The sequence below is a fragment of the Balearica regulorum genome, chromosome Z (genome assembly GCF_011004875.1).
Source record: "Balearica regulorum gibbericeps isolate bBalReg1 chromosome Z, bBalReg1.pri, whole genome shotgun sequence".
NCBI lineage: Eukaryota > Metazoa > Chordata > Aves > Gruiformes > Gruidae > Balearica > Balearica regulorum.
Window position 1 is genome coordinate 83,887,049 of NC_046220.1, and position 19,033 is coordinate 83,906,081.

The window sequence follows — 19,033 nt, forward strand, 5'->3', positions numbered from 1 at the left end:
TCCCCCACCGTGGTCTGGATGATCCAGCAGATAACAGCAGCTGTTCAGGAACAAGAGTGTAGCCATATGTTCCTGCTAACAAGCATTTACTGAAGCTGGTTTCTTTCTGTGATTCCCATGTGTCTGATTAGCACACAGCTCCTCCGAGCAATTTTAAGATTTTTTTCACACTCCCCTTGCAAATCTTTTTTTTTTTTTTTTTTTTTTTTTGGCATTATAAGCAAACCAGAATATGAGCATAAAATGGGGTTAAAAGCCACAAGATTTTTTTTTTAAATGTTTTTAAATAGCTAAGAAGTAATTAACTTAATTTTCATTTTGTATTTTTTTGTGCTGAGAAACACACTGTTTATGTGCTGACCCTGGCGTGGTCCTGCACGCTCTGAGCACAGATGAGATGCTCAACAACCGACTGCCTGCCCTCGGAGGGGCAGCCACATTTTTGGACTGTGTCCACAGGTCCAGACCCCTGCCCAAGCACCTGATGCTGTGGAGCGCTCCTTGGGAACAGGAGGGAAGGAGAATAACTGGTGTCTGTGAGAGCTCAGGGTGTTTTGCTGGGATTGCAGTGGGGTGTACGACCAAGGAGCCCAAGTCCCTGGTCCCTAGGCTGGGCAGGATTGACTTGGACCCTTATTTCCCTTTGCATTCCCAGTCAAAAGAGACTGGGAAGAAGCCAAGCTGACCAAGCTGGGAATAATCCTGGGGCTGTTCAAGCATCGCATCCTCCACGGAAAGGTTTTGCCAGGGACTGCGCCATCAGCAAAGCAGAGAAGAAGGAGCTGCGGTGCCAGGAACATCCCTCCCCGTGGTTAACCTTATCTCACTGTAGCTATGGGAAGGGAAAGCAGCTGAGTCCAAGCTAGTTTTTCCAAACTACGCTGGTAGGTAGTAGATAGGCAGGTGCCATTGAAGGTGATTCATCCCACCCTTGGGAGGTCCAGCGTGGGTGGGGTGAATCACCCTCCAGCAGTACCTGCCTCCCTCCAAAGCCAGGACAGCTTCAGAGGAAGGCTGGAAATCACATTATAGGTTAGGACACCCAAAATTAAAATGTCAACATGGAGGTGTCTCAATGTGCATGGGGTGTCTGTTACTTCACTTCCAACTGGCTGAATGACATGGGATGAGTCCCACCATTCAAACCTGGACCTATTTTCCAGGGTTTTGTACCTCTCTCACAAATAACAAGGAAATTCTGCAATTCCCTAGTGGCAACACGAATGAAAGGGCTTGCTTTTGTGTCAGCTGTGTTCACAGAATCACAGAATGGTTTGGGTTGGAAGGGACCTTTAAAGGCCATCTAGTCCAACCCCCATGCCATGGACAGGGACATCTTCAACCAGACCAGGTTACTCAGAGCCCCGTCCAACCTGACCTTGAGTGTTTCCAGGGATGGGGCATCTACCACCTCTCTGGGCAACCTGTGCCAGTGTTTCACCACCCTCAGCGTAAAAAATTTCATTCTTATACCCAGTCTGAATCTCCCCTCTTTTAGTGTAAACCCATTACCCCTTGTCCTATCACTTCAGGCCCTACTAAAAAGTCTGTCCCCATCTTTCTTATAAAGCCCCCTTGAAGTATTGAAAGGCCACAATAAGGGCTCCCTGGAGTCTTCTCTTCTCCAGGCTGAACAACCCCAACTGTCTTAGCCTATCCCCATAGCAGAGGTGCTCCAGCCCTTTGATCATCTCTGTGGCCTTCTCTGGACTCGCTCCAACAGCTCCATGTCCTTCTTGTCCTGGGGACCCCAGAACTGGACACAGTACTGTGGGAGCTGGGGGGGGGGGGGGGGAGGGGGGTGTTGTCCCAGCAAAGCAGAATAGAAGGGCAGAACCACCTTCCCTGGTCATGCTTCTTTTGATGCAGCCCAGTGTTCATCAGTACCTGCTACAGCCTGGCCCTAGGAGCCATGGTGAGACGATGAAAAGAAGCCACCATACCATGAGCTGGGAGAGAGCCCTGCGTCCTTCCAGCCAAAGACTTGGTGGTCATCACACTCGTCCTGGCTGGGGAAGGGGATCAGAGCCCCGGGAAGGCACCTCCATGCTTAGCTGGGCTAAGCTATCCATGTGGATACCTGTGGCCTGGAGTCACCGCACAACATCGAAATGGGAAGAATTAGGGTTTTCTCTAGTCCTCCCTTCCCACCCCAAAACGTGATCACTGCCAGCACCCGGCTCCATCCAACCCAGCGCAACGTGGGAAAATCAACCTTAACTTGTTAATTGTCATCAGCATCGCAATGTCAACAGCCCCTTTGGGCCGGAGCCTGTACCAGCTAGATGCTTAATTAATGTGTGATTATTTTGGCTTTTCAACAGGTGCCTTTGGAAAGCACCAAATTTGTGTGTCCGGCAAACATACGTAGACCTGAGGCCATGGGGATGGCCACACTGGCCTGAGGAGTGGGGCAGCTCAGCATCTGCAGTGGCTTAGCCTTCTCAGCACGGCCACAGGCAAATGAACCAAGTCCTGCTAATAATTTAAGACCATCAATTAATACAGTTTAATAAATACATAAAAGGTTCTAGTCTCTTTTTTTTTCATCCACTTTCTAGCATCAATGAAAGTTAAGGGTGATTGTCCCATGAGTAACTAAGGCAAATTTGTTTGTTTGTGTGTGTGTGTTTCTCCTTTTTTGTTTTGATTTTTTCCCCATTGTTTTGTACATAAAACAATCACATAAAAATAGTTATAAATAGAAAAATTGCAAAGGTTTTTCCCCTCTAGACAAATAGGAAAAACAACCCAACCAACCCAACAAACAAATTCAGACAGAAAAAACACCTTGCTTCAAGTCCTTGTAGATTATACAGTACTTGGCATCTTTGGATATTTTACAATGACTCCAAATCGTAGACAAAAAAACACCTGAAGTAACCAGTCATCTGCAAAACGTCACTTGTGTAAGAAGATACAGATTTTAAAAAAAGTTTGATGCAGTTTTAAGAAGGTTTTTTTTTTTTTCTTTTTTTTTCCTTTTTTTTTTTTTCTTTCTTTTTTTGTCCATTGGCTTGTTGCACACGGAGTCTTTGTGGGTTTCTTTTTGGAGGAGGGAGGGAGTGTTGGGCAGTTCCTTGGGATCGTTCTGCTATGGATGGTCTTGGAGCAGAAGTCCTTCATGCCCTCATGGGGGGCTCTGGATCCTGGACCCCTTACATCCCCCCTCCATGCTCCGGTGGGGAGACTCCTCATCCAGCCACCGCTTCAGATCGGCACCATCGATGGGCAAAACAAAAAATTAATGAACCCACAGTCCTCTCGTTCCCTTTGATTCTGCTGACGTTAAAAGGTAACAGTAAAAAGAGAAAGAACAAACCCTAATTTGTAACATTTACATTTTTGAGAGATGGTTTTGTGTAAAACCAGCTTCCCAGGGCACCTGCCACAAGCCATCTCAGCCAGTGGTGGAACTGGGGTCCCACCACGTCCGAGAGGAGCCATCAGAGGCAGATGGCCATCAAAAGCCTTTAGTCTAGAGAGTAGCTCGTGGTTTCAGGGGCTGAAGGAGGCTGACAAGGCGATTCCAGCCAATCTGCCACTTTTTTTGCCTCAGAAGAAGTATTAGATAGGGGTGGCCAGCCCAGGGTCTGCAGGGATGCTAGGGAGAACCCCAGACCTGGTGGCCACTGTGGGCAACCTTCAGCTTGGAGCACCCCATCATATGTTACCACCTCATCTTTTGAAGCAATAAATGCTGAAGCAATAGTACTTCTACTTGCTTGCAAGTAGACAATCTCATCTACAAGAAATCTTTAGTGGACTTCTGTTACACAAAGATCCCTTGAGACAAACAGCAGGGAAATTTGTACACCTAATTTTTTCCCATCGACATTGCAGATTTGGTGACACTCAAGTGTTTTGTAAATTTTTATCATCAAAATATATATAGGAATTAGGGGGAATTAAGGACAAATCCCCAGACATTTCAGAACAGTCAGTGGCAGTGAATTCTGACTCTTTGGTTTGAAATGACTTTTTCATTTCAAAATCCCCACTTGGTTTATTTTCACAAAGCAAAGCTTTGAATAAACCTCAGGATCAAAACATTTCTGATCCTTCCAAAAAATCGTCCTTCACCTTTTTAAGCAACCGAAGTTAAAATACTAAAAATAGGCTTTGGTTCTCCTTCTGAAAATTGGAAATGACCAAAGAACCAAAACAAGTAAAAAAAACCAAAAAACAAAAACCCCTTTTCCATCCAGCTTTGCTCCTGGGTGATCTTCTCTTTTTTTTATATTTTTTTTTTTTAGGCTCCCAACTCATCCTGCACAGCATGGCTTTCACCAGCCCTGTAAATCTGACATTCTGCTGAGAAAGGCAATGGCCAGGATCCTCCCCCTCCCAGCGTGGCTGCTTGACCCTCCCTTTATCCCCTATAGAATCAATTTTGTTGCCAGACATGGGAATTAATTGATAAAAAAAAAAAAGTCTTTTTGACCCAAAGGGCCAAGGAATGTAACATATCAAAACCAAGTCTGGACGGCTTGTCCGTGTCCAGTGGGCCCCGTGGGTGAAAAATAGGGAACATCTTCCCCAGAAGAGCCATGTCATGGCGATGGCCATGCCCTGGACTAAGGCAAGTGACATTTTCGGGAGCGTTGAAGAGAGCGGCAGTCCTGGCCTGGCCTTCCCAGACGGAGCCATTAGTGGTGGGCAGCTGGATGGGGCAGCGAGTGCCTCATGGCCCCAAAGCCAAGTGCATCGCAGAGTCTAAAGTGCCGGTGGCCATGGGGTGCAGAACCTGCCCACCCACCTGCTCGCCCCGGGGATGGTCCCCTGCCCCAAGCCCCGTGGCAGGCCATGGCAGTGAAGGGATGAAGAGCTTCTTGGGAGCCAGATGATGCGAAAGGGCAGGCAGGGACCCCGAGGGAGCTGGTGGCCCTGTTGGGAAGGGAGCAGACCCATGGTGGGGCTGGATGTGGGTTTAGTTGCTCGCTTCTGAGATGGGAGCCACGTGGCCAAGCCCTGCCAAGCCACTGAAGCCCGTGCTCCAAGGATCAGGAAGGGGGAAGAAGGGTTGGGTAGCGAGGTTTTCGTTATGGCCCAGGGCGAAGGCAAAGATGCCCGCATTCCTCTCCATGTCCAGCTGGGCTCGTCTGAAGAGCTTCATCTGGGTTTCTTCAAACTGGCTCTCCAGCTCCTGCAGGCTGAAGGCGGTCTTGGCCCCGCTCAAAAAGTGCTTGGGGCTGGGGCCAGGAAGGCACATGGCCGCGCCGCCGAGGTGGCCGCTCATCTCCTCCAACGTCGGTGGCATCATGAAGCTTTTCTCCACCGGTGGACCACCGGGAGCAAAGAGCAAGCCGGCCGCCCTCCACGCTGCCGGCTTGCGTCCTCGCCGGGGTCGCGCGATCCGGCAGCTCTGACGTTTGATGTGGCGATGGAGGTGGTCAGAGCGGGTGAAGCTCTTGTAGCAGAACTCGCACTGGTAGGGCCGGACGCCTGTATGGATGCGCATGTGGTTCTTCAGGTCGTAGTTGTGCACGAATTTGGCATTGCAGTGGATGCACAGGTACGGCCGCTCCCCCGTGTGCTTCCTCATGTGGATTTTGAGCTTGTCCTGCCTGCAAAAGAAAAAGGAGCTTGGTCAGGCGGCATGGGCTGGAGGAGATGCGGTTGGGATTGCTCCTTGGATCAGGAGCGGGAAAGGCGATGGGAAGGTGGCGAGCTTATCCCAGGGCTTCCAGCCACGGCACTGCTCCCATGTGTGGATGCTCTTGCAGGCTGGCATTTGCATCCACCTCCTCCTTCCCGGCGTGACAGCACCTAATCACCACACAGACCCAGCCCACCATCTCAGGAGTTTGCAGCCCATCCCAGAGTTCAAAATAGCTTAAAACCCTCTCTGCAATAAACCGTAAAAACATAGGGGAATATCTAAGTAAGTACCGCTGTATCCCTGCCTGCAAATAAGCACATCAGTTGAGTTTCTAAAGCCTGGCAATGTGAGGCAATACAGCTTAAAATACTCTTGGAGCTGATTTTTCCTTTCCTTTTATCCTTGCACTGACCACTGGGTGTCTCAGGAGCTTTCGCTTGCAGCAGGAGCACGGCGCAGGGTGAGGCAGGCAGAGGTGCAGGCAGCGACCGGGCATCTGCACCCGCGGTCCTTCCCGGCCCTGTTCTCCAAGGCGGGCACGCATCCCGCCTCACGCACGTTTCGGAGAAGGTTTTTAAATGGAACAGCGTAATAGCCATCCCAATAGCACCTACTTACAAACATATTTTTTTTTTTTTTTTTTTAAAGGAAACATCTAAAAGCAGCAAGAATATTCTCCCAAGCTGGCAGTCCGATCACTATATTTTTTTTCCCAATAAATGTTTCCTTCCGCCGCCTACAAAAATCACAGCTAAGGCATATGATTAAAAAAAAAAACCAAAGCTGATTGTAGCTGAACTGGGCCAAGCACGCTGCCTAGGTTGCATGAGTGGAGTTCAAGTAAGTAAATGGCAAAGTGGAAGAATTCATACTGTTTTCCGAAATGCTTTCAGTGTGATACCTCCAAGACATTAGTAATGTGGTTTAAGAATATAGAGAATACATGGATTCATGTCATTATTGTACATAAAATATGTGAGTGTGCAAGAAAAAAAAACAACAAAAAAACCCCAAAAATCTGTTTATGCTGGCAGATCAAGCTCTCAAAACTTGCAAAGTGCTGCCTTTGCACTAATTTTTGCCACCCTGCCCGTGTGCATCTTGAAATAGTTTTTGTTGACATGACCGGCAGCATGCCAGTGTCGGTCATACCCAAGGCCAGATCCCAAATTCCCACTTTGAAATTTCCAAAGGTGCTGTTATCCCCAGATTTTAACAAGGGCACATTTCCCCTGAAAGTGCTGAAGACAAAGCAGTGTGGGAGATTTCATCCCAAACGGATAATGTGCAGCAAAGTCGTAAGCAGATGAAGGCAGGGGCTGGTAATGCGAAGTGTTGGGAAATGTTAATAAAAAGCAGAGCTACCAGCCCCACCTATAATATAATTTAAACCTATATATGTAATGTTTAACCTAGCAGGATCGCTTTTCCTAATAGACATGCAGCGTGCCAGGACTGTACAATGTAAATACAGGCAAAGCTTTTTTCAGGCTATTACCCATCTCTGGCAGCAAATGGGGAGAAACTCAATCCTCCCTGCCCCTGCAGCATCTCTGTGGGATGGAAGAGAGGTTTTTATCGCTCTACCTGGAAAAGCTCAGAGGCTGGGGAGGGAAGATGCTCCAGCTGTGGTGAAGCACCCAGGGGAGGATGCAGCATGGGAAACACAGGATTTGTGGGATGGGAGCTTGGCTCGCAGGCTCTCCGAAGGAGAACCACGCTCCGTGTGTGTGAATAACCTTAATGCAATTGCATTAGGAGAGCGATTAGGGCTCTGTGAGCTGTCACAACACAAATAATAGGAACAAATAATGTTAACCTTTCTGGCTGGAACAGTTTCTCCTTGAGAACTCCGGGGTTGTCTTAGTGGAAAAGCTGAAATATTTGCCGTTTTCTCCAGCATTTTAGCAGGGTGAAACAGCAGACTAGAAGCTGAGCAGCCTTTGTTTAAGGAAAAAAATTAATGACCTATTAAATGAAGTCCTACTTCCTGTGATCAGATGTCCCTGGGAGTCAGGAGTGGCAGATCCAGGTGCACGTGGGGTCCTTGCCATGGGATGCAGGATCCCACTGACGCAAAGGGAGGCTGGGGGACTCCCCACCCAGAAAAATATATTTTCTCTATTCCCCCCAGTGAATTTACTCCTCCACAGTTCCTCAAGCGCAGAAATAATGCAAAAGACTGATTCAACCAGAAATCCCATTTGGGAACCTCTGCTTCCCTGCACCCTCATTCCCTGAGGACCCCAGGGGGGAACGTCTGGACTTGCATCTCCCCAGCAAAGGCACTGCCATGGGTGTGAGTCCGATGTTTTCGGGAAGCATGAGATTTCTCCTGAGAGCAAAACATGTAACACGAGTGGCGGTGTTCAGGAAATCCTGGCAGAAATCTCTTTCTACATCTCAATCACTCCACTTTGCTTAAATATACTTTTCCCTGAAGGAGACCTCTCACATTAGAGTAATGCTGAAAATGGCTAAAAAACCCAAAACAAACCCCAAACAAAACCAAACAGCTGCGTGCTATTCAAGGTACTTCCAAATGCATTTAAAAATAAACCAATGTTTTGAAATATCCACTTTGCTCCGGGTCTTAAAGAAGGAAAAAACCCTCCAGCCTTCAGCTCTGTGAGGGATGACCCAAACGAACGGCTTCCTTTTCACGAATGATGATGGAGACTGCACTGCTGGATTAGTCACAATTTTCTTTGTGATTATTTTCTTGGGTTAGAGTCCTGCTACCCCTATACTTTTTATTTAGACGCTGTTGAGCATATGGGGGGATGTAGAAGCTGTCAGGTTTAGCCCTGCATTAGTGATGGGCCACGCTAGACCATCTCTGTGTGGAGCTTTTAACCTCTAAGATGCTGATTTACCCTATCTGGGTTAGGTGCCAGGATACCTGAATTCCCACCCGAACCCTCCTATAAACCTTTGCAGTGACTCTCAGTCATTATCAACATCTCTCTGTGCCTCTGTTTCCCCAAATGAAGCCAATGATGCTACCCTTGCTTGTAAAGGACTTTGCGAGCCCTCTGGGAGGGCTCAGCTCTATTCTTTTCATTGCAGTGAAGGTGTTGGTGATGGGTCAAGCCAAGCCTTTTCCTCGTCAGCAATTAGCATCCGCAGCATCCCACCCAGGAGAGCGACAGGGACCACAGGATGGGGCTGGGACCGCATTCACTGGGCTGAACCCATCACGTTCCTCCCAGGAGAACCCATGTGTCCAGAGGTGATGACCCAGCACTAACCTGGGGATGTAGCACCAGCAGGAGCCGGATCCAAATTCCTGCAGGCAGGAATTAGCACCAGGCAGTGGCCTTTCCCCTGCAAATACCAGGGTAAGTCGGCTCACATCGCGTACGCCCGCCCGAGGCACGATGCTCCCCGCATTATAATATGATGTCTGCTGTGTTAATGGAGCGGAGCATGGAAATTTATTTTCAGGTCAAATCCTCATCATCTGCATAACTTCCACTCAAAAATTATCACAGGGATGGGAGAAGAAAAGACAGGCTGAATGTGGGAGCGCCCCAGGTGTCCGGCCATTGTCAGGAGCTTGGCTTTGCCTACTGTGCATATTATTTTCCTCCAGTTTGCTCACCCCAGCCTAATAAGACTCACTCTCTCACATGCAGCCAGGAGCTGAAATATCATGCTCTTGTCAGAAAGCTTTATTATTATGGTAAAGATTGTACTCATTAGATATTAATTATACCCAGCAAGAGCAGGTCCAGGAATCTATTTGTCTCTGCTCACCAATTAGATTTGCCCAGCTTTTCAGAGAAGGGTTGCAATCTGTAGCATTAGATTTGCCTAGCCTGCTCCTATTTATTACCACCGAGGGCTTGGCCACGGTGCAGAGAGGTGCAAAGGCTGGGAATATAAGAATATTGATAGCAGGGTTGGATCTGGTTGGTCACACCTGCCTTGGAGCAGCCCCTGTTGGGGTGGGTCTCACCTAACTTGAGATAACTAAAAGTTAGGTGCCCTAATGTAAACCCCACAGGTTGTATTTGTTGTCAGGGATGACACCTCTACTCATCCCCTTTCCTCATGTACCTCTCTGAGGGTGCTGATCTCTTTCCACTGACCATGGAGGGAGGCAAGGTGCCAGGCTCTTGGGCAGCCAACATTCAGGCTGATGAATCATAGACTCATGGAATCATTTAGGTTGGAAAAGGCTCTTAAGATTCTACAGGCTTGGGGCAGAGTGGCTGGAAAGCTGCCCAGCAGAAAAGGACCTGGGGGTGCTGGTCAACAGCCGGATGAACATGAGCCAGCAGCGTACCCAAGTGGTCAAGGTGGCCAACAGCATCCTGGCTGGTATCAGGAATGGTGTGGCCAGCAGGACCAGGGCAGTCATCGTCCTCCTGTGCTCAGCACTGGTGAGGCCACACCTCCAGTGCTGGGTTCAGTTTTGGGCCCCTCGCTACCAGAAGGCCATTGAGGTGCTGGAGCGTGTCCAGAGAAGGGCAACAGAGTGGGGAAGGGTCTGGAGCACAAGTCTGATGAGGAGCGGCTGAGGGACCTGGGGGTGTTGAGCCTGGAGAAGAGGAGGCTGAGGGGAGACCTGATGGCTCTCTACAGCTCCCTGAAAGGAGGGGGTAGCCAGGTGGGGGTCGGTCTCTTCTCCCAAGGAACAAGTGATGGGACAAGAGGAAACGGCCTCAAGTTGTGCCAGGGGAGGTTTAGATTGGATATGAGGAAAAAGTTCTTCACTGAAAGAGTGGTCAGGCATTGGAACAGGCTGCCCAGAGAGGTGGTGGAGTGACCATCCCTGGAGGTGTTCAAAAAATGTTGTAGACACGGCACTTTGGGACATGGTTTAGTAGACATGGTAGTGTTCGGTTGACGGTTGTGCTTGATGATCTTAGAGGTCTTTTCCAACCTTGAAGATTCTATGATTCTATGCTGTGATTCTATGATCATCAAGCCCAACAATTAACCCAGCACTGCCAAGCCCACCACTAAACCATGTCCCTAAGCACCACATCTACACGTCTTTTAAATACCTCCAGGGATGGTCACTCCACCACCTCTCTGGGCAGCCTGTTCCAGTGACTGACAACCCTTTCAGTGAAGAAATTTTTCCTAATACCCAATCTAAACCTCCTCTGGTGCAACTTGAGGCCATTTCCTCTCATCCTATCACTTGTTACCTGGGAAAACAGACTGACACCACCTCACTACTAGCATATAATAATTAGGACCGCTCCAGCCTCAGAAAGCCCAGACACTCTCATGTCTAAACATGTGCAACTTGGTTGTGGTCTACATTGATGCCAAAATGTGCAAACTCAGACTAATTACATCCTGCAGCTAAATGGCCCTCCCAACTCAACACATCTCCCAGCACATTAGAGATGAAGCCTCCTCGGCTGTTTGACCATCTGTTTTCCAACTCCCTCTGGTCCAGCTGTGGTGAACTATGGTGGAGTTGAAAATATCCTGTTAATTATTTCAGCTTTTGTCCAGCGAGCAGATGGATCCAGTGAGCCGTGGATGTGATCCACAACCCACCAAAATCAGTAGGTTCGTTTTCTTCCCCCATCCTCCCTTCCTCCCTTTTTTTTTTTCTGAAGGGATAGAGGTCATGCCCTGCTCGCTTTGCTACTTTTTTTGGGGAAAAAGAGAAGTGTAGCTTAGGAATCAGCCACAGGTCATGACATGGCCCCTTCAACCACCACCACCACCCTGCCCCGCACATGGCCATGCATGGTAGAGGTGACCAACGCACACCTGGTAAAGCGGACTTCACAGATATTGCACATGTACGGCTTCTCTCCCGTGTGGGTCCTCATGTGCCTGGGCAGCTTGCCAGCCCCCATGATGACTTTGTTACAGATAGGACATTGCTGGGATGCCTTGGGCTTCATCTTCCTCTCTTCCTCCAGGGGCCATGGGGGAAAAACTCCTCCAAACTGGGTAGCGCTTAGGAAATTGAGATAAGCGCTATAGTCAGTCTCTGCCTTAATATGCCCTAAGGGAGCTGCTGGAGTGTTGGTAAACATGTCCTTGAAGAAGTCATTAGGGAAAGGAGGTGGAGGCAGGTCTTCCTTCTCCTCCTCTTCCTTGATCTTCCTCTTATTGATCACCAGATCCAAGGGGCCATTGTCTACTTGTGGCTCCTCGAGCTGGGAGAAGGAGCTAAAATTGCTGTTCCATAGATGAGGGAAGAAGCTAGGGGCAAAAGGAGAGAGAGCTGGCCTCCTTTCTGGGATGTTCGCCTTAGGGTACAAGTTTTCCCTTAGCAAAGACTCGATGGAGAAGTCTCGTATCACACCCAAGTGTCCAGAGGAGTTATTGGCTGGGTAGTGATTTGGAAAGTCTTTAGGTGCTTCTGTATATGCTTCTTCAGTAAGATCAGACTTAGAAGGGCTTTGGTGACAGCTTACTTCTTGGACATCGGTTAAGTTCTCCTGATTGACAAAATCTTCCCCTTCTTCCTCCTCCTCCTCCTCCTCCTCCTCATCTTCATCTTCATCTTCGTCATCATCTTCATCTTCTTTATCATCTTCCTCTTCTGCCACTCTGTCGGGCTCCATGATTTCAAGGCATACATTGATAATGCACTGGATCTCCAGCATCTTGGCAGCGCTGAGGATGTGCTTGACATTTGAGGTGGTGATGGTGAGGGTTGAGGTGTAGGCAAACTCGAGGATGGCAGAAAGTGCTTCAGGCTTGACAAAGTCAATCTCGTAAACATAGGGCTGGTCTGTTAAAGTGCCGGTAGTGAAGAGCTTTTTGAAGTACTTGCTGCAGGCAGCAAGGACGGACCGATGGGTCCGGTACTCCTGGTCCTGTACAATGAGGATGACATCGCAGAGGAGACCGTCATGCCGCTGCTCATTTAAACCACATAAGACTTCACTGCTGTGGTTCGGGAATGGGATCCCGATAAGATCTTCAATGCCATTGGCCATATTCTCATTTAGTGCCCTAGGACAAAACACAGACAGTAGGGAATTAGCAGGGGGTTCCCAATCAGTAGCACCAAAATGACCCTGACTTCTCTCCGTGTACTCTTCTCCCTTATGCCACTTGGACCTCTGTAATCACCTCCTGCTTGCACTGCCCCAGTGCATCTCCATGTCACCTTCAATTCCTTCCAGGTCCTCTGTGATTTAACCTCTGCTTCCCTCCACATTTCTTTGTCTCCATCCTTCTCTTCTTGGTTCCCACCTTATTCACCTTTTCATAATCACCACAAGCTCCCTCTTCTCTTTCACATCCCTCCCCTAGGAACCTTATGCAACCACTCCCTCCCCATCACATTTCTTCCACATCTTCCCAGAGCCAACATCTTTCCAGGCACATGTTGGATTTGCCCTGCCAGGAGCTATGTGAGGAAAGCGTGATGCTGTATTGCTTCACACTGCCAAGAGCCAGCACCTACACCGCTTAAACAAGACAAGCCAGGGAGTGCCCATCTCATCTATGCAACTGTTTTGAGGACTGGTACAACTGGACGTCCCAAATAGGTCATGGATGTTTGCTGCAGCAGAACAGCAGTACTTATGGACCAGGAGGTCTCTAGTTCTGTGTCCCCCTGCTACCTTACGGAAGCTATCCCATGTCCCTGCAGCACATGGACAACCAGCACAGGGATGATTTCCCAAGGGATGTGGGAAGGGGGGAGGTAAACAAGGAGTTGTGTGTCTCAGTGTACCTGACCGCTCAGAGAAAGGCAAATAGGAACTCAACCAGGGAGCAAGGACTTGGCCAGACGCAAATCGCTGTCTGCTATCTTCACCCATGAGCTGAGCTTGCTCCGTTCCCAATCCTGTTTGGACTTGTTAGCGTGGTATCAAATGCCCTGTGCATCTGGCAGACACCTTCCCCTGCCAGAAGAGCTCCACCTTCAAAGGGAAATTCGGAAACAAAAAGCCCACACCCAAAAGGAAAACCTGATTTTTTTTGCCATTTTTTTATCTGTAACATGTTTCCTCTTTCACATGGCTCCATCAGCCTTCCACATGAGAAATCCCAGGAAAGGAGAGTGACTTCCTCCAGCAGGCAACGAATGCATTAATCCCATCACACACAAAATACATCAAACAGCCAGAATAACTCTGAATACACTAACCCTTTGGAAACTCCCAGGACCCAGAGCATGTGCTCAGGTAGCATCACCTCTACGAGCGCCGGCTCATGGCCCCGCTGAAGGTAGATACTCATGTTGACAGCCAAGCAATTGATCTCCAAGTGAGCCCAGGGTATCCGTAAGTAAAACTGCAGCCCCACTCCGGCCCCTTTTGCAAGGCTGAGACCATCAGGCAGGTTCCCAGTCCTACCCTCTGCATCTCTGGCAGGTTCCCAGTTCCACCCCGTGCCACCTCCGCATCTCTCCTAGGATCCATCTCCATGTCCTGGGTCCTTCCCTTCTCAGTTTCTGGCTGACTTGGCTGACTCCAAACTTCCTTCCCACCAGTTGTGGGGACCCGGTCTGCTGCATGGTGTGGGGCTGGCTCTCACCCTCCCACCTGCCTCCATCCTTTGGGAATGGAAAGAGCCTAGTCTGATGGAGCTGGTCCAGCAAAATCCTTGCTTCACCTTGGTTTGGCAAGCCAGTGACCCCTGTGGGAGGCTGGGGAGCCATAGAGGGATCTGACTCTGCAGCAAACATTCCTGTGGGAAGAGGAACGCCATCTCCCTTCTCCTCTCTCTGCAGGGTCAATCTCCAGCTGAGACCTTGCAAATACCTCCCTCACACCTAATAAGTAAGTGCCGCTTACACCTAATAGGCTCCCACTTGCCATGGGGAGCCGGTGAGCAAAGGCCTTGGGAAGACGATGCAACCTAGATGGAGCACACCCCGGGGAAGGGTGATGGACCACCAGCCCAGTGGGAGCAATGCCGGGATGGGGGACAACCTGTCCCTGAACTAGTGAAGCCTCACGGGGGGCTGGAGGGCAGCCCCCGCCATGGGAAGCCTTCTTTGGGCACCTCCCCAGGCCCAGAGATGGGGAGAGGAGACGGGAATCACCTCTTTCTGAGCCCCCCTCAGCTCCAGCCACTGACGTTTTCGGCCAAGGAATGATGCTCCAGCCCCACATCCCCTGGTGTGCCCATTAGCTCCACTCTAATTATGTCTGTTGTCTGAAACAAATTGATTCATTACAGTGTGCTGTGCTTAACCATGTTAACTAGCTACGCTCCTCTACGAGCCCGACCGGTTCCGTATCAAATCTTCCTTGAAAATAAACGATAAATGAAAGTAAATCCGATGTGTTCTTCACGTGGAGTGTAAGATAATAAATAACCCCTGAGCGGGGAGGAAAAGACAACTTCCTTTTTAGGGCTTTGTATCCTTAGTAATAAGCATAAGCAATTAAATTTCTATTGCTGTATTTATCTTCTACTCGTTTATTTTTGTTTGGAAGGAGCATTAGTGTTAAAGGAGCTCCTTGCATGAAGGAACGTGCTACGAATCTATTTTGATCTTTTATTGCCATATCACCCTAAGTGCACAAGATGAGAAAAGCATAGTATTAGACTACCCTGACAATTGTTTTTATAGAGATTTTTCCCAACGGTGTCCTCCCTAATTTTTAGATTATTCACTCGGCAGCAAGAAAGCAAGAAAAAATGGAATTAGGAGATCAGGGGTATGTGATAATAAACTAAAATGATGTACAGCTCCTTTTGGTGGAAATGGACTCCTTTTCCTTTCTTTTCCCCTCTTGGTCCTCTCGAGATGTGGTTCTGTTAACTGAAGCACTTAGGCAAGCCGATAACTTCACAGGATGCTGGCAAAATTGAAGGTGATTCATGTCATTTAAATGGGGGAGGGGGGAGGGGAAGGGGAGAGGAAGAGAAACAGCCCATTCATTTGCATACATTTGCATTTTTTTAACTCGCAGGGTGGTTTGACAGCTCCAGAGCTCAGCCAGCCTGAGAAATGACCTTATGGTTCCCATGCCCCCGGGGAGGTTGATGGCCACAGGCTGGAAGTGTGCTGAGGCTGACGTTTTCCTTCCTCCCCCTCCCTCCTCTCCCTCCTCCTGCGCTCCCCCCTTCCCCTCCCCAAGCCAAGGGTGGGGTCTTCAAGAATAACAGGCCTAAAAATAGCATCTGATGGTGACAAATGTCGCCAGTGCTTGCACACACACATGCAAATGCTGAACGGCCGACATGGACTTAAAACAGAAAAATCCAATTTTATAATAGAAAATCACAGCATTGTCAAAATAAACTCGGGGCGGGGTGGGGGGGAGGGTGAAGGGCACCTAAAATTAATGTATTCTGCAGATGATGTCTTGAAACATTGCATTTGTGGGCATGCTTAAAACTCATTCATTGCATTCTTGCCATGAAAACCCCATTTTTATAAAAGAATGATCCTGGGAGATGCTATTTGGATAGAGGACCGCCCCCCCCCCACACTGCCCGTGGGCGCATGGCAAGCTCCCTCGGTGTATTTAGGCACCCGAGTCTGCAACAGGGGAAAGGAAGGATGGGGGAAGCTGAGCTTTGTCCCCTTTTTGGGTGAAAATCCTTCCTATTTTGGGAAGGATGGTGCTTTGCCAGCTTGGAGCGGCGACTGCCACATCAGCGCGATGGAGATGTGTAGGCAGATGCAGGCAGATGCAGGCAGAAGTCAGCTGCGATGCTGAGGTCTAACCTCACCGCCTGCCTGAATGCAGGTGATACAATGACGATGCCAGCCAGGGACCACAGCACTATTATAAACTGCCTGCGATGTGTGCTCTCCCTGGGTGACCCAAAGCTCATCCAGGGCACTCTGCTGCTCAAAAGCCCCCTCTATTTTTTTTTTTTATTTTTTTTTTTTTGGTTGCTTTATTCTCACGTCTCCTTTTAACTTCAAGCCTCCTTCAGTATAATACAGCCTCTGAAAACCAAAAATACATAAAACTGAAATATCAGAGGGAGAGGTGAAATGCTCATTTAGCATTTAGCAAAAATAGAAGTATACTGAGCAGATTATAGAGAAATATGTATAGAAAGTAGACTAATATTGCCTATATTAATTTGTATGAGTGGAAATGGAGGAGTGCCACAGCTCAGAGGAGCCCTGGGAAAGATGTGCCAGCCCCAAGGTGGGACAGGATCCGGCCCCTGGGTCTCAGTATTGCTCAAAGCCAGGAGCAGGAGACCTGCGAGGACTCCTCATCAACACTTCCCTCTCCCATCTCCTTCCTCATCTCCGGCGATAACACTCTGTGAAGTTGGGCCCTTGGAGGAGATAAAGCCTGCCAGAAAGAGCCCAGACTTGGGCAACATGTGGCTCTTGATTCGGAGCTATGGCAGGGCTGGGGATGTCCCTTTCCCATCCGCTCCATCCACAGGGACAATGCTTCACAACCTGCGTCTTAGCTGGGAGATGGCAATTTTGACCGTTATTTGGATGCTGGCATGTAGCATCATTACTATAACATGGATCATTTTAATATTTTAATATTTGCCTATATGTATATTTTCATATATTCATATTTTGCATATTTGCATATTTTTATATGTCTATATTTTAATATTTCTATATTTGTATAGAGATTCTCGGAGCATTTAATCTTAAAATGTGCATTGCTTGGCCTTCTCTTAGCTATGACTTTCCCCACGGGAAGGAGCTGGCTTCTGACCACATTTCTTTTTGGTGTGCAAAGCGCTGGGCTCAGCCCGCAATTGCCACCCCGAAGATACGGGAGTGCCCCGGGGAAAGTCGGGGAGCACAAAGCGGCTGCCCCCACCCCCCCACCCCCCCATGTCGTGCTCATTCTGCATTCAGTGCGACGGAGGAAGGAGCCTGAGGCTCTGGCTGATCTCTGTGGTGTCAAAATGACATTTTTCCAGGCAAAACAAATGATGTCTCCAATTCTTCCCTTCACCCAGCCTGTGCACGGAGCAGGGTTTGGGGAGCAAGCCCAGGGGCAGGCCTTGGGGTTGAGCATCCCCCCACAGCCAGGTCCTCCCACCCCAACACAGCATCCCTCTCGCTCCATCCCTGCAGGTGTAAAACCCCAGCAGGGATTCGAGCTCTACGCCTGAAGCACAAGGTCATCCAGCAAAGCATCCCAGACGTGGCTGCACCTGGATTCGGGGTGCTGAGCATCCCCGGACACCTCAGCCTGCTGCCCGAGGCAGGAGAGGGAGTCAGCAGGAGGTCTCAACAGCTTTCCCCATCTCAATTTATTTTTTATCACCAACTCCTTCCCTCCCCTGCCTGGGGCACCCCGGCATCCAAGGGATGGACGCTTTAGCTCCGCTGCTTTCCTACCTGCTCCTCTTTCCCAATCCCCGCTCCAGGCTGTGGGAGCGGAGGCAGCAGCCAGGGTGGGCTGACTGCTCTCCCTCTGCATCTACCCATGGCCCCGTGTGTGTACACCTGTCTGCTACATCCATCAGCCCATAAATACAGGTGATTTGGGGTTTTTTTTCCAGGTTTATTTGTGCCTCATCATAATGAGGCAATTAAGATGTGCATGTGAGATTACCCTAATCTGTCAAAATATTACAGCCACCTTCTGTGGGATATGCTGATCAGTGATTGATAGCTCCTGCTTCTTAGCCATGTTGTTATTTTGGGGGTATAGGGGTGCTGGGGCTCTGTTCCTGTATCTGCCGATTGCTCCTCATGTCCCTTGTGCAAGTGTCCCTGAGCAGAGCCACCCACGTTGACACCCCACGCGAAGCCATCCCACAGGGACGACACCATTGCCTTGGCCAAACGCTTGACTCCAATTTGGAAAACACCTCTTCTTTCATACCAAAAAGGAGTTGGGAATCCCTAAAAGCCTATGTGAAAGGCAGGCAAAAGTGTGAGGTTTTGGGGATTTTTCCTTCTATTATTAAAAAAAGAAAAAAAAAAAGCAAGGTGTAAAACCCAAAAAAGGCAAATATTTCCTTAAGCACACCTCCCCTCTGAAGATCTTGTCTCCAGAAGAACATGTTATTAAACCACCCACCCCAGTACCCAGTGTTCCTCCCCTCCGGCGGGAAGGTGGGGCAGACAGCGCTCCTCACCTTTCAATCAATTCCCTGCGAGATGCCCAAAACGATGAGGAAAACGCGGTGACACCAACCACTGCCTCCCTCGCAAGGAAATCACGGGGTTTTTAAAGGAGATGAGCCACTTTGCAGACCCAAAGATGATGCTGTGGGAGGGAACCGGCTCGCTAGCAATAGCACCAGGGTTTTAATGCCGGGCTGGGCACCCACCCCAGCCTCTAATAACTGAGACCAGCCTTCCCCTTGGAACCAGTCTTGCTTGGGGGGTATGGGATTGAGTTGGGAAAAGTGGGGGTGTTTGGATTTTAAGAGGTACATAATAAGGTCATCCACCCAAATCTGGGGATCCCATCTGAAAAAATTCACAGATTTTGCTTATGTCTGGATAAAGTAGAAAAGGGCAGAGGTTTCCGAAGTGATACTTCGGCGAGGAAGGATGCAAAGAAGGTCACACTGGCCATG

The 19,033-nt window shown here is 49.0% G+C and overlaps 1 protein-coding gene across 3 annotated transcripts in view; it reads right to left on the minus strand.

Annotated features, from left to right (window-relative positions):
* Positions 1-1,813: 1,813 nt before the first annotated feature.
* Positions 1,814-19,033, minus strand: part of ZBTB7C (zinc finger and BTB domain containing 7C) — a 159,912-nt gene continuing 142,692 nt past the window's right edge. For all 3 annotated transcript variants that reach the window (XM_075740401.1, XM_075740400.1, XM_075740399.1), the window contains 2 exons: positions 11,345-12,544; positions 1,814-5,567 (listed from right to left, as the gene is read on the minus strand). In XM_075740401.1, coding sequence (XP_075596516.1) covers positions 4,931-5,567; positions 11,345-12,528 — 1,821 coding nt within the window. In that variant the 5' untranslated portion in view covers positions 12,529-12,544 and the 3' untranslated portion in view covers positions 1,814-4,930. The remainder of the gene's footprint in view (positions 5,568-11,344; positions 12,545-19,033) is intronic.